The sequence below is a fragment of the Oncorhynchus keta genome, chromosome 14, assembly GCF_023373465.1.
Source record: "Oncorhynchus keta strain PuntledgeMale-10-30-2019 chromosome 14, Oket_V2, whole genome shotgun sequence".
Classification (NCBI taxonomy): Eukaryota; Metazoa; Chordata; class Actinopteri; order Salmoniformes; family Salmonidae; genus Oncorhynchus; species Oncorhynchus keta.
In genome coordinates, this window is record NC_068434.1 from 45,762,075 (window position 1) to 45,777,748 (window position 15,674).

Below are 15,674 nucleotides of genomic sequence, written 5' to 3' on the forward strand. Positions count from 1 at the left end.
CCTTGGAGAGAATAACCGGGTGGTTCTCTGGGCGTAACTAGTTACGAGGCAAGGTCTATATTTTACTCAGATCCAATTTAGACAACTAACTTCACATTTAATCTTTACAAAAAACATTATCTTTGATCTGGACATTTTCCACACAACGTACATTATGCAAACATCAGATACATTGTGAAAACTCTTCAAGTTACAATGTTTTCATTTAACTTTTAACTTTGAATAACATTAAATAGAGACCTATCTGTGTACCTGGGACTATGTAAAGTATACTACTAGGTTATCACTTTTGAAATCTCTCCCCTAGGGGGTGACCGGTGACCAAGGACCTGATGGTATACCTGGCCCTCCTGGCCAAGAGGTAAGGATTTGTGTGTGGGTGGAAAGATTACACATGAGCTATATCAAATCAAAAGTGATTTGTCACATGCCCCAAATACAGCAGGTATAGATAGACCTTACAGTGAAATGCTTACCCACAAGCCCTTAACCAACGAGGCAGTTAATAAAAAAATAGGTGTTAAGAAAGTATTTACTAAATAAACTGAAGTAAACGATAAAAAAATGACAAATAATTAAAGAGCAAATAATTAAAGAGCAACAATTTTTTTTAAAAACATATTGAGGCTATATAAAGGGAGTACCGGTACAGAGAAACAGGTTAGTCAAGTTAATATGTACATATGTAGAGGTAAAGTGACCATAAGTAGGTAATAAACAAAGAGGAGCACCAGTGTAAAAATGGGGTGGTGGTATTTGCTTAGCTGTTCAGGAGTCTTATGGATTTCGGGTAGAAGCTGTTAAGAAGCCTTTTGGACCTAGACTTGGCACACCGGTACCGCTTCCTGTGTGGTAGCAGATAGAACAGTCTATAATTAGTGTGGCTAGAATCTTTGGAAATTTTTAGGGCCTTCCTCTGGCACCGCCTGTATAGAGGTCCTGGATGGACCTCAACCTGCTCATCCACTACAGCCCTGTGGATGAGAATGGGGGCGTGCTCGGTCCTCTTTTTTCTGTAGTCCACAATCATCTCCTTTGTCTTGATCACATTGAGGGAGAGGTTGTTATCCTGGCACCACACTGCCAGGTCTCCTCCTTACAGTCTTTCTCATCGTTGTCGGTGATCAGGCCTCCCATTGTTGTGTTGACGGCAAACTTTATGATGGTGTTGAAGTTGTGCTTGGCCATGCAGCCATGGGTGAACAGGGAGTGCAGGAGGGGACTGAGCACGCACCCCTGAGGGGCCCCCGTGTTGAGGATCAATGTGGCAGCTGTGTTGTTACCTACCCTTACCACCTGGAGGTGGCCCATCAGGAAGACCAAGATCTAGTTGCAGAGGGAGGCATTTAGTCCCAGAGTCTTTAGGTTAGTGATGAGCTTTGAGGGCACTATGGTGTTGAACGCTGAGCTGTAGTCAATGAATAGCATTCTCACGTAGGTGTTCCTTTTGTCCAGGTGGGAAAGGGCAGAGTGGAGTGCAATAGAGATTGCGTCATCTGTGGATATGTTGGGCCGCTATGCAAATTGGAGTGGGTCTAAGGTTTTTGGGTTAATGGTGTTGATATGAGTCATGACCAGCCTTTCAAAGCGCTTCATGACTACAGACGTGAGTTCTATGTGTCGGAAGTCAATTCGGCAGGTTACCTTGGTGTTCTTGGGCACAGTGACTGCTTGAAACATGTTGGCATTACAGATTCAGGGACTGGTTTAAAATGTCAGTGAAGACACTTGCCAGTTGGTCATGTCCTGGAGTACATGTCCTGGTAATCCATTTGGCCCTGCCGCGTTGTGAATTTTGACCTGTTTAAATGTCTTAATCACATCGACTACGCAGAGCATGATCACACAGTCGTCTGTAACAGCTGATGCTCTCAAGCATGCTTCAATGTTGCTTGCCACAAAGCAACCATAGAAGGAATTTACATTGGGAAGAAAAATTATGTGAACCCTTGAGAATTACCTGGATTTCTGCATAAATTGGTCATAACATTTTATCTGATCTTCATCTAAGTGACAACAGTAGACAAACACAGTCTGCTTAAACTAATAACACACAAACAATAATTTTTTCATGTCTTTATTCAACACACTGTGTAAACATTCACAGTGCAGGTTGGAAAAAGTATGTGAACCCCTTGTATTTAATAAAATGTTGACCCTCCTTTGGCAGCAAAAACCTCAGCCAAACATTTTCTGTATTTGCGGATCAGACCTGCACAACGGTCAGTAGGGATTTTGGACCATTCTTCTTCACAAAACTGTTTCAGTTCCACAATATTCTTGGGATGTCTGGTGTGAACCACTCTCGAGGTCATGCCACAGAATCTCAGTCGGGTTGAGGTCAGGACTGACTGGGCCACTCCAGAAGGCGTATTTTATTATACTCAAGCCATTCTGTTGTTGATTTACTTCTGTCTTTTGGGCTGTTGTCCTGTTGCATCACCTAACTTCTGTTGCGCTTCAATTGGCAGACAGACAGTCTTACATTCTTCTGCAAAATGTCTTGATAAACTTGGGAATTCCTTTTCCATCGATGATAGCAAGCTGTCCACAGGCCCTGAGGCAGCAAGGCAGCCCCAAACCATGATGCTCCCTCCACCATACTTTACAGTTGGGATGAGGTTGTGATGTTGGTGTGGTTTGCCTTTTGTTCTCTCCACACATTCTGCTGTATGTTTCTTCCAAACACCACCACTTTAGTTTAATCTGTCCACAGAATATTTTGCTAGTAGCGCTGGAACATCCATGTGCTCTTTTGCGAACTTCAGACGTGCAACAATGTTTTTTTTTGGACAGCAGTGGCTTCTTCCATGGTGTCCTCCCATGAACACCATTCTTGTTTAGTGTTTTATGTTTTGTAGTCTCGTTAACAGAGATGTTAGCATCTTCCAGAGATTTCTGTAAGTCTTTAGCTGACACTCTAGGATTCTTCTTAACCTCATTGAGCATTCTGCTGTCATCTTTGCAGGACGGCCACTCCTAGGGAGAGTAGCAACAGTGCTGAAATTTCTCCATTTATAGATAATTTGATTTACCGTGGACTGACATTTAGAGATACTTTTGTAACCCTTTCCTGCTTTATGCAAGGCAACAATTCTTAATCTTAGGTCTTCTGAGATCTATTTTGTTCGAGGCATGGTTCACATCAGGCAATGCTTCGTGTGAATTGCAAACTCATATTTTGTGAGGGTTTTTATGGGGCAGGGCAGCTCTAACCAAAATCTCCAATCTCGTGTTATTGGTTCGACTCCAGGTTAGTTGACTCCTGACTCCAGTTAGCTTTTGGAGAAGTCATTAGACTAGGGGGTTCACATAATTTTTCCAACCCATACTGTGATTGTTTAAATTATGTATTCAATATAGACAACAAAAATACAATAATTTGTGTGTTATTAGTTTAAGCACACTGTGTTTGTCTGTTGTTGTGACTTAGATGAAGATCAGATCAAATTTTATGTAAAATTTATGCAGAAATCCAGGTCATTCCAAGAGTTCACATACTTTTACTTGCCAATGTAGCTCGTCTGGAAGGCTTGTTTGTGTCACTGGGCAGCTCAGGGTTTGTAGTCTGTAATAGTTTGCAAGCCCTGCCACATCCGACTAGCGTTCATCAATCACTGTAAATTGTTTGTCGGAGGGCATAGCGGGATTTCTTATAAGCTTCTGGGTTAGAGTCCTGCTCCTTGAAAGCGGAAGCTCTGCCCTTCAGCTCCGTGCGGATATTGCCTGTAATCCATGGCTTCTGGTTGGGGTATGTACGTACGCTCACTGTGGGGATGATGTCATTGATGCACTTATTGATGAAGCCAGTGAGTGATGTGGTGTTCTCCTCAATGCCATCGGAACAATCCCAGAACATATTCCAGTCTGTGCTAGCAAAACAGTCCTGTAGCTTAGCATCTGCGTCATTTGACCAATTCCGTATTGAGCGAGTCACTGGTACTTCCTGCTTTAGTTTTAGTTAGTAAGCATGAATCAGGAGGATATAGTTATGGTCAGATTTGCCAAATGGAAGGCGAAGGAGAGCTTTGTACGCATCTCTGTGTGTGGAGTAAAGGTGATCTAGAGATTATTTTTCCTCTGGTTGCACATGTAACATGCTGGTACAAATTAGGGTAAACTGATTTAAGTTTCCCTGCATTAAAGTCTCCGGCCACTAGTAGCGCCGCCTCTGGATTAGCATTTTATTTTTTGTTTATGACCTTATACAGCTCGTTGAGTGTGGTCTTAGTGCCAGCATCGGTTTGTGGTGGTAACAAAAAATATACATGAAAACTATCTTGGTAAATAGTGTGGCCTACAGCTTATCATGAGATACTCTACCTCAGGCGAGCAAAACCTTGAGACTTCATTAATATTTGATTTTGTACACCAGCTGTTATTGACAAATAGACACAAACCACCACCCCTTGTCTTACTGGAGGCAGCTGTTCTATATTGCCGATGCACGGAAAACCCAGCCAGCTGTATGTTATCCATGTTGTCGTTCAGCCACGATTCGGTGAAACATAAGATATAACAGTTTTTAATGTTCCGTTGGTAGGAAAGTCTTGATCGGAGTTCATGCAGTTTATTATCCAATGATTGCACGTTGGCTAATATGACTGATGGTAGAAGCGGGTTACCCACTCGCCTTCGGATTCTTACAAGGCACCCCGACCTATAACTCCTATATCTCAGTCTCTTCTTCATGAGAATGATGGGGATTTGGGCCTTGTCTGGTGTCTGAAGTAAATCCTTTGTGTCCAACTCGTTAATTAAAAAATCTTTGTCTAGTACGAGGTGAGTAATGGATTATATTCAACCTGTTCTCTGGTTGTCCACAGGGTTTCCCAGGAGACATCGGCCCACCAGGTCACAACGGCCCTGAAGGCCCAAAGGTATGTATACTGGCACTATCTTTCTGCATATCTTTTTTAATTTTTAATTTTACCTTTATTTAACCAGGCAAGTCAGTTAAGAACACATTCTTATTTTCAATGACGACCTGGGAACAGTGGGTTAACTTCCTGTTCAGGGGCAGAACGACAGATTTGTACCTTGTCAGCTCGGGGGTTTCAACTCGCAACCTTCTGGTTACTAGTCCAACGCTCTAACCACTAGGCTACGCTGCCGCCCCAATGCTATAAAATTCTAACTTTCATTAAATCCCACATGTAAGATACTCAATTAAAGCTACACTCGTTGTGAATCCAGCCAACATGTCAGATTTTTTAAATGCTTTTCGGATAAAGAATCAGAAGCTATTTGATAGCCTGCACCATCTGCACCAGCAGTAAACAAAGGAGCTAGCATAGCAAGCACTACACAAAACGCTGAAATAAAATATAAAATATGCATTACCTTTGACAAGCTTCTTTTCTTGGCACTCCAATATGTCCCATAAACATCACAATTGGTCCTTTTGTTCGATTAATTCCGTCCATATATATCGAAAATGTCCATTTATAAAGCGCGTTTGATTTAAAAAAACAGCTTACAAAAACTTAACGTCACTACAAAATATTTCAAAAGTTGCCTATAAACTTTACCAATATATTTTGTAATATTTACCAAATTACTTTTGTAATTCACCGTTAGGTATTTTTAAATGTTAATAATCGATCAAATTGGAGACGGGGCAATCTGTATTCAATACAGGAAAGAAAAGAAACCAGCACCGCTTTTCACGTCTTGCGCAACTCACAAAGTGTCCCCAGTTCCGAGTTGGCCTACTTCTTCATAACACAAAGGAATAACCTCAATCATATTCCAACGACTGGCGACATCCAGTGGAAGCGGTAGGAACTCAAAATAGGTTCCTATTAAATAAATATCCAATGGCAAAGACAATATAGGGAACAGAGAGGGGGGAAAAATAAAAAATCTAAACAGGTAGTCCTCTGGGTTTTGCCTGCTACATAGGTTCTGTTATACTCACAGACATGATAAAAACAGTTTTAGAAACTTCAGAGTGTTTTCCATCCAAATATAGGAATAATATGCATATCTTATATTCTTGGCATGAGTAGCAGGAAGTTGAAATTGGTCACGCTATTTATCCAAAAGTGACAATTCTACTAGCTTTAAGAGGTTAACATCCTCATTTGGCGTAGTCGGCTGGATCAAGCACTTCTATGAGCAAGTGTTGAGAAGTGGTCTGGGAGGGTCAGTTGGTTTTTAGTGAATACAAATAACGGTGGGTGGCAAAGAGCAGGCACATGGACCTTTGAGGCCTTTTCTGGGGACTGTGGTGACTGCTGGGGACCAGTCCTGTTTTACTGCCAGTGGTGCATCATGGATAGCAACATGGGTTCCTTATGCAATCTAACATTCTGTATCATTCTCCTCAGGGGAAGCCAGGGAACAGAGGATTACCAGGGCCTAGAGGAACAGCTGGACTAGAGGTGGGATTGTATTTAGTGTTCTGTATTTACTAAACATGTCAAGATTTAGTCTTACTTTGGCTATATATGTAGAATGTATGTAAGAGATAAGACAGAAATCTGGCATTGCCACATAGGCCAGAGAAAATACAAAGTGTTTTTTTTATGCATAGTGCTTTTGTCCCTGCCTTGACCCTCTGTCTCCATATTGTTTTCCAGGGCGATGAGGGGCCACTGGGACCACCTGGGTCAACAGGACCAGAGGTGAGTGCTAATTGGACAGCTCAGAACCAAAACAAGGAAGTCAGAAAACACAATATGGATCACTCAGCACATGAAAACACCCAAATGTTCATCTCCACCATCAAAAAGCATGTTTCATAACAATGTAACTTCAGAGTGGGAGGCAATTTGCTGCAGTCCGTGTTTAAATCCAGCTGAATCACTATGATCTGGTTAGCTACATACCAGCAGCACTTGGCTAGCTGTCAGTCTATTGTGCAGAAAATCTATTTTGATAGATGGCTCAACGCTTATTGTGCATTTGTGGCAACGGTTTGGTCAGTAAAATTGCTGTGCTACCACCACATGGTGCTCATCTCTGATACAAAAACAACACCATTGGAAGAGATGGGATTATAAAAAACAAAGCTTTATGGTTTTAAACCAATGAAAATAAAGTCACTCATTTATGCACCTAGTCAGCTATCCCAGTTAGAGAATTATTATTTCTTTGAAATAAGAAACTGTCCAAATGTCTGCTTCCTGCATTCATTTTTAAAGTTGTTGCTTTTGGAACGCTGCCATTTTGCTAAACACTGATAGTAAATGTCAAGCCTCATTAAAATACTGAACATTTTATTTAAAAAAACGTCAGTTGGAATGGCTGTTGTGAAATGATAACTCTTCGATCTCTCTTGCCTAATATTTTGTGAGCTTGTTAAGTCAAACTCCTCCAACGTAGACAGATAGATTTCCCATTCCTTACTCTAAATAATCATAAACATCTGGATATCTATGAGGATAGACTCTCTCTTTCTCTTCTCCTAGATCCATTAAGCTAGGTCTGAAAGCCAAACCTCTGATTGTGTCAGTTAGTGTATTCATCCCAAATGGCACCCTATTCCCTATAAAGTGCACTACTTTTGACCAGGGGTCTAGTGGCCCTGGTCAAAAATAGTGCACTATATAGGGAATAGGGTTCCATTTGGGATGTAGACAGTAGCCTTGGATTCCACCGTACTGCATCTTCCTGCAGAGACATCCAATTTGCATCCATCATAACCTGAATAGAGAGTTAATCTGGAGTCACCCGAAGTTCATACATCTGACTAAGCACATTAAATAACAGAGGATTCTAAACTGCCATCTCCAAAAGATGGAAACCACAACGAACTGAATATACTGATTCAATATAACACATAACACATTTGATCCAATTATAGTTTAAAGGCCCAGTGCAGTCAAAATGACGTTTTCCTGTGTTTAAATATCATAACAGCTGATGAAACTAAGACTGTAACAGTGTGAAGAAATGTGATCCGTGTTATGTCCTGATAATTGCTGGTTGAAAATGCAATACAAGACTTTCTAATCAGCAGGTTTGCATGCACAGAGGGTTTGGCTTTCCATGGTGACATCAACATGCAGGAAATTGGTTAATAGGCCAATTCCAAACCTCTCTGCCAATTTCTCCTCCCCACTCAGACCACTCCCAGACAGTCCTAGGCAAAGTTCTTGCTTGAGAAGTAGTATTTTGGTAAAAAAAAAAAAAAAGTAGCTAGGTTTCCATACAATTGTCGACAGATTTTCAGAATATTCTAAAATCTGCATTAAGAAAACATTTGCATTTTCCCACCAGTGCTGTGTTTCCACCAAACTGTGTGCAATGAGGTAGTGAACACAACATTTTCTTTTTCGCTTTTGTTTAAAAAAAAAAAAATCTGAAATTCAAATGTGTTTCCATCGCATTTTCAACACTACCAATAGTTTTGTCAGAAAAACTGTTGCTTTAAATAGCAAATGTGCCGACTCTGGTCTTGGCACCTGCGCTCCAGCCAGCAGTTTGCAGATACAGTGCAGGCGGCTAGTATACATGATGAGATTAGAATGGACAAGTGCAAGAATGTTTTTATTTTTTGTCATACAGTAGTCAAGCATTGACCATCATGTCACCAGAATAAGACCCCCGGAGCATCAAGCTCATCACCGTGCAGTTTCACCACCCTGTGAAGTTCATCATTACTTACATCTCTAGCCCAATACAGTAAATTGCATTGTTTCCCAAGTCATGGTGGCAGGATGACACACCATACCATTGTGTGACTCCAAGTTTACAGTGACATGTGCAAATATTGATATAATAAACATCATAAAGGTTTTTCCATCACCATTTATCGCATGATACATTTAATTAACAGACACTAACAGATCCCACCGTGTCAAACTAATAAATTATCTGTTGGCATTTCTGAAAAAGTATCCAAAGTTCCTGTTTCCATCACAGCTGTCGAGATTTTTATTTTATTTTTATGCGGTATGACTTTACTCTCATAAAAACTGTGGATGGAAAGAAACCTAGTTAGTAAAGTACTTATTTGTTACCCAGAAATGATTTCATATTAATATAAAAATGTTCATCATTGGGCCTTTAATACTGTAACGCATTAGGGAACTTTGATGCTGAATTGTTTATGAGTCATTGAAAAATATAGAGTGGGATAGGGACGTTTCTATTCTCGGCCAGGAAAAAGCCTTTAGCAAAAACCATACAAAAGTATCACAGATTTTTTTGCACGTTAAAACTTCGACAATAAGCGGAAGATATTCCACCAAATTCTGTGTAAAAGTTGAGTGCTTTGTTGGCGCTCTTAATAACTTTTTGGAATGTTTTTCTTATCACTCATTCTAAATAATAAAGACATTAATCATGTCACTCACTGGTTTCAGGAAGATAAGACAGAATACAAATTAGTCCATAGGGGGGACACGTCTTGGACACACAATGGAGGTGTATGAAAGTATCATTGCAAACTTCCTCATTTGCAAATATCAATACAGACACACATCAAGTCTTGAATCTAGGTTCTACTTACCGTAGTATGTGTAGTAATGTAGATTTGGTAGTAGTGACTGTAAGGTACAATACTGTTGTTCTACTTACAACACAGCGGTAGTAGGCCTGATTACCAACAACGACGAGGCAGCATACAAGGAGGAGCCAGGCACTCTGACGGTGTGGTGCCAAGTAAACTCTCCCTCAATGTTAGCAAAACAAAGGAGCTAATTGTGGATTTCGGGAGGAACCAGGCTGGACACGCCCGCATCCTCAACAACGGGGCCGCCATGGCGTACATATCTCAGAGAAGATTAATGTCACGTGTGCTCCCTCTCCGGCCTCTAGGTCACCAGGCTCCTCATTATGGCGCACACCAGTCACCATCATTACGCGCAACTGCGCGTCATCAGACTCACCTGGAATGCATCACCTCCTTTATTACCTGCCCCATATACAGTTGAAGTCGGAAGTTTACATACACCTTAGCCAAATACATTTAAACTCAGTTTTTCACAATTCCTGACATTTAATCCTAGTAAAAATTCCCTGTCTTAGGTCAGTTAGGATCACCACTTTATTTTAAGAATGTGAAATGTCAGAATAATAGTAGAGAGAATTATTTATTTCAGCTTTTATTTCTTTCATTCCCAGTGGGTCAGAGCTTTACATACACTCAATTAGTATTTGGTAGCATTGCCTTTAAATGGTTTAACTTGTGTCAAATGTTTAGGGTAGCCTTCAATAACCTTCCCACAATAAGTTGTGTGAATTTTGTCCCATTCCTCCTGACAGAGCTGGTGTAACTGAGTCAGGTTTCGCACACACAGTTCTGCCCACAAATTTTCTATGGGATTGAGGTCAGGGCTTTGTGATGGCCACTCCAATACCTTGACTTTGTTTTCCTAAAGCCATTTTGCCACAACTTTGCTTGCAAGTATGCTTGGGGTCATTGTTCATTTGGAAGACCCATTTGCGACCAAGCTTTAACTTCCTGACTGATGTCTTCAGATGTTGCTTCAATATATCCACATAATTGTCCTGCCTCATGATGCCATCTATTTTGTGAAGTGCACCAGTCCCTCCTGCAGCAAAACACCCCCACAACATGATGCTGCCACCCCCTTGCTTCACGGTTGGGATGGTGTTCTTCGGCTTGGAAGCCTCCCCCTTTTTCCTCCAAACATAATGATGGTCATTATGGCAAGACAGTTCTATTTTTGTTTCATCAGACCAGAGGACATTTCTCCAAAAAGTATGATCTTTGTCCCCATGTGTAGTTGCAAACCGTAGTCTGGCTTTTTTTTATGGTGGTTTTGGAGCAGTGGCTTCTTCCTTGCTGAGCGGCCTTTCAGGTTCTGTCAATATAGGACTCGTTTGACTGTGAATATAGCTAATTTTGTACTTGTTTCCTCCAGCATCTTCACAATGTCCTTTGCTGTTGTTCTGGGATTGGTTTGCACTTTTCGCACCAAAGTAAATTCATCTCAAAGAGACGCGTCTCCTTCCTGAGCGGTTTGACGGCTGCATGGTCCCATGGCGTTTATACTTTCGTACTATTGTTTGTACAGATGAACATGGTACCTTCAGGTGTTTGGAAATTGCTCCGAAGGATGAACCAGACTTGTGAAGGTCTAAACAATTGTTGGAAAAATTTATTGTGTTAATGCACTAAGTAGATGTCCTAACTGACTTGCCAAAACGATAGTTAGTTAACAATACATTTTTGAAGTGGTTGAAAAAACAGTTTTAATGACTCCAACCTAAGTGTATGTAAACTTTCGACTTCAACTGTATGTCACTCCCTTTGGTTCTGTTTATTTTATTAAAACGCTCACTCCCTGAACTTGCTTCCCGACTCTCCGTGCACATCGTTACAGAATGACACATCACCAAACGGAAGCGTCAGGGGGTGATTTTTATTAGATTGTTTTGTTTTTTGGAGGTGATATCGGATCCGGGTGTCCGAACCGGAGCTACCTGGGTGGCCTCGGCTGGTTTGTTGGGTTCCCCTGCCTCAACTGGCTCGACGGGTTTCCATACCTCAGCTGGCACGATAGGCTCCCATGCCTCAGCTGGCTCGATAGGCTCCCATGCCTCCGTTGGTGAACAGGTTCCCGTGCCTTGACTGAAGCAACCGGGGAGATCTCAGGTGGCTCATCAGGCCCTCACGCCTCAGCCGGTTTGTTAGGTGTCTGTCTAAGTGGAGGCGACCGGTCGTAGAAGCAGAGGTGACCGGCCGCACACCTGTCACCATCGTTATGCGCACCTGCGAATCATCAGACTCACCTGGACAGCATCACCTCCTTGATTACCTGCATTATATATGTCACTCTCTTTGGTTCCTTCCCCAGGTGTCATTGTTTTTGTTTAAGATTCATGTCCATGTGCTGTTAGTGTTTCTTGTTTGTATTATGTTCTGTTTATTTTATTAAAACTCACTCCTTGAACTTGCTTCCCGACTCTCAGCGCACATCGTTACAATTAATTATGTAACCACATGGACACCGTGGTGAAGAAGTTACGACAGCGACTCCTCAAACTCAGGATTCTGAAGAAATTCAGCCTGTCCCTGAGGGCCCTCAGTGTTCTACAGGAGCACCATCGAGAGCATACTGTTAGGCTGCATCACAGCCTAGGGTGGCAACTCCACCACTGTGAACCGCAATGCGCTTCAGAGTGTGATGCTTGCAGCCGAACGCACCATTGGGTGCACACTGCCTGCCCTACAGGACACCTACAACACCAGGTGTTGCAGGAAGGCCAAGAAGATCATCAGGGACCCCAGCTACCCAAGCCATGCCCTGTTCTCCCCACTTCAATCAATCTGACACGGGTAGTACAGGAGCATCATCGCAAAAAACTGGAAGACTGGCCAATAGTTTATACCCTCAGACCATCAGGCTGCTGAATAGCCACCACTAGTCAGCTACCTGCTCGCCCCTCCCCCTACTACTCCCCATATGGATTTTCTCCCCCACCCCCTTAACAGTCACTACTCTGCCTCCCCCCAATGGACATGTATTTAATCATCACTGCAACAGTTGTTATGATGTGTATATACTGCTATTTCTATTTAGATTGTTTTTCTTATTGCCATTTTCATTATTTGATTAAAATTAGTCCTTCATGAACTCGGAGTCTAAGATTTTCACTGTACCCTGCAATCACACCTGCAACCCTGTACATGTGACTATTAATCACTCTGAATCTGATGAAGTACTGTACTATGGTTCATGTTTGTCTTCTGTTCAGGGCAGACCTGGAAGGCATGGATTCCCGGGGAAACAGGAACCGAAGGATTGAAGGTCAGATCCTATTGAAACGATGCACCATTCAACTGGCTGAGTGTCTCTCTCTCGCCATCCGCCTGAGTCTATCACTATCACTGTCATCTGTCGTTAAACATGGTCTCCCATGCTCTCTCTGCCTGTTTCTCTTTGTCTCTCTTGGCCTGTTTCTCTCTTTCTGTCTCTCTTTATCCCAACCTGTAAAGTCTTATTTAACTGTGTAAATTTGACATACATTTTCTACTACCTGGTGAACTGCCCTCTCACCACATTCTCTCTGGCTGATCTGAGCTTTAAAAAGGTCTGAATCTGAGACACCTGAAACCCCACCTCTTTAAGGAATACCTAGGATAGGATAAGTAATCCCCCCCCCTAAAAGATTTAGATGCACTATTGTAAAGTGGCTGTTCCACTGGATGTCATAAGGTGAATGCACCAATTTGTAAGTCGCTCTGGATAAGAGCGTCTGCTAAATGACTTAAATGTAAATGTAATGTAAATGTATCTGTTGATTAAATGCTAATTATGTCTTCTGCTATAGGGTGAGACGGGAATAACTGGAGAGGTCGGAAAGCTTGGAGAGAGGGTAAAGGCTTCTCTCTCTCTGTCTCTCACTGTTTCTTTACTTTACTCTGCATGTGTGTACTGTGTACTCGGAGTCTCTCTCTCTCTCTCTCTCTCTCTCTCTCTCTCTCTCTCTCTCTCTCTCTCTCTCTCTCTCTCTCTCTCTGTTTGTTTACTTTACTCTGTGTGTGTGTACTGTGTACTCGCAGTCTCTCTCTCTCTCTCTCTCTCTCTCTCTCTCTGTGTTTGTTTACTGTACTCTGTGTGTGTACTATGTGTGTGTACTGTGTACTCGGAGTCTCTCTCTCTCTCTCTCTCTCTCTCTCTCTCTCTCTCTTTCTCTCTGTTTGTTTACTGTACTCTGTGTGTGTACTGTGTGTGTGTGAGTTTGAGTTTGTGCTTTGCTTTTGCCCCACTGCTCCAAAGGCAATGATGTAAGTACAGGACTTTGACTGTCTTTTCCTGTGTTGCTGTCTGTAGGGACTTGTGGGTTTTATCGGGCCTAATGGGGAGACAGGCCTAGCAGGAGAAAAGGTTAGATGTGCATCTTTACGTTAGACATTACAGGAAGACTTCTCATGTCATATATCTTATGTTGCCATATTGAAAGAGATTCTGATTCATATATGTTATTGTTCTACTTTCCCAGCGTGCTAAACTGGTTGAGATTATGCTATTACAGACAGTTGTAATGTGGTTCTAATGAAGCAATTTCAACCAGTTTTGCCTGCTGGGATTGCTTCCTGTTGATGTCTTGAGATTTACAGTGCCTTCAGAAAGCCTCTTGACTTTTTTCACATTTTGTTATTAAATTGAGATTTTTGGGTTTACTGTCCAACACACAATACTCCATAATGTCAAAGTGGAATTATGTTTTTCAAAATGTTTAGAAATGTATTTTAAAAAAATGTCAAGCTGAAATGTCTTGAGTCAAAGTATTAAACAACTTCAGAAGTACAAATGTGCTTAACTAGTCACACAATACGTTGCAGGAACTCACTGTGCAATAATAGTGTTATGCGATTAAATGTTTTTTTTTTTTTTTTTTAAAAAAGCAGACATTGAATATCCCTTTGAGTATAGTGAAGTTATTAATTACACTTTGGTGTATCAATACATCCAGTCAATACAAAGATACAAACAAAGGAAAACACTGAGGGATTTTGCCTTCAGGCAAATGTTGACTTTAAAACAGTTACAGAGTGAAAGGAGAACACTGAGGATGGATCAACAACATTGTAGATACTGCACAATTACTAACCTAAATGACAGAGTAAAAAGAAGGAAGCCTGTACAGAATAAAAAATATTCAAAAACATGCATCCTGTTTGCAATAAGGCACTAAAGTAAAAATGCAATAAATGTGGCAAAAAAATAACTTGAACCTGATAACGAAGTGTTATGTTTGGGGCAAATCTAACAACAAATCCTTGAGTATCAATCTTCATATTTTCAAGCATGGTGGTGGCAGCATCATGTTATGGGTATGCTTGTCACGGCAAGGACTTGGGAGTAAAAATAAATGGAATATAGTTAAGCACAGGCAAAATCTTAGAGGAAAACCTGGTTCAGTCTGCTTTCCAACAGACACTGGGAGACAAATGAACATTTCAGCTGGACAATAACCTAAAATTCAAGGCCAAATATACACTGGAGTTGCTTACCACGATGACATTGTGGCATAGTTACAGTTTTGACTTAAATAGGCTTAAAAATCTGTCAAGATTTGAAAATGGCTGTCTAGCAATGATCAACAACCAACTTGACAGAGCTTGAAGGGTTTTAAAAATAACAATGTGCAAATATTGTACAATTCAGGTGTGCAAAGCTCTTAGACTTACCCAGAAAGATTCACAGCTGTAATCACTGGCAAAGGTGATTCTAACATGACTCAGGGGTGTGAATACTTATGTAAATTGAATATTCCTGTATTTAATTTTCAATAAATGTGCAAATAATTCTGAAAGCATGTTTTCACTTTGTCATTTTGGGCTATTGTGTGTCGATGGGTGAGGGGAAAAAAATCAGATTTAATCCATTTTGAATTCAGGCTGTAACACAACAAGATGTGGAATAAGTCAAGGGTTATGAATACATTCTGAAGGCAATGTAACTATTACCCTGGGTTTCCCCTGACCTTGTGACCTGACTAGGACTAACTCCAGGCCCAGAGTTTTTCCTAGTCAGGTCATGTGGTCAGGAAAAAATCCTGGCCTTACCTATGTAATACAGGGTCCTTATAGTTATGTTTGTTTTCCCAGGGGGACCGTGGGGAGATGGGCTTGCCTGGACCGCCAGGGGAAAAGGGGGCGATGGTAAGGAGTAAGTCTGGACCCCGTCTGTCTTCCAAGGGGCATTCAACTCTATATGGGTCGGGTAATGTTCCATGTGGGGGGTCTA

The 15,674-nt window shown here is 41.4% G+C and overlaps 1 protein-coding gene across 1 annotated transcript in view; it reads left to right on the top strand.

The window, feature by feature from the left end:
* The window catches only part of LOC118393514 (collagen alpha-1(XXVII) chain B), a 135,963-nt gene that overhangs the window by 90,885 nt on the left and 29,404 nt on the right, over positions 1-15,674 (top strand). The window contains exons 19-26 of the mRNA XM_052461826.1: positions 308-361; positions 4,827-4,880; positions 6,333-6,386; positions 6,585-6,629; positions 12,681-12,728; positions 13,252-13,296; positions 13,755-13,808; positions 15,536-15,589. Coding sequence (XP_052317786.1) covers positions 308-361; positions 4,827-4,880; positions 6,333-6,386; positions 6,585-6,629; positions 12,681-12,728; positions 13,252-13,296; positions 13,755-13,808; positions 15,536-15,589 — 408 coding nt within the window. The remainder of the gene's footprint in view (positions 1-307; positions 362-4,826; positions 4,881-6,332; positions 6,387-6,584; positions 6,630-12,680; positions 12,729-13,251; positions 13,297-13,754; positions 13,809-15,535; positions 15,590-15,674) is intronic.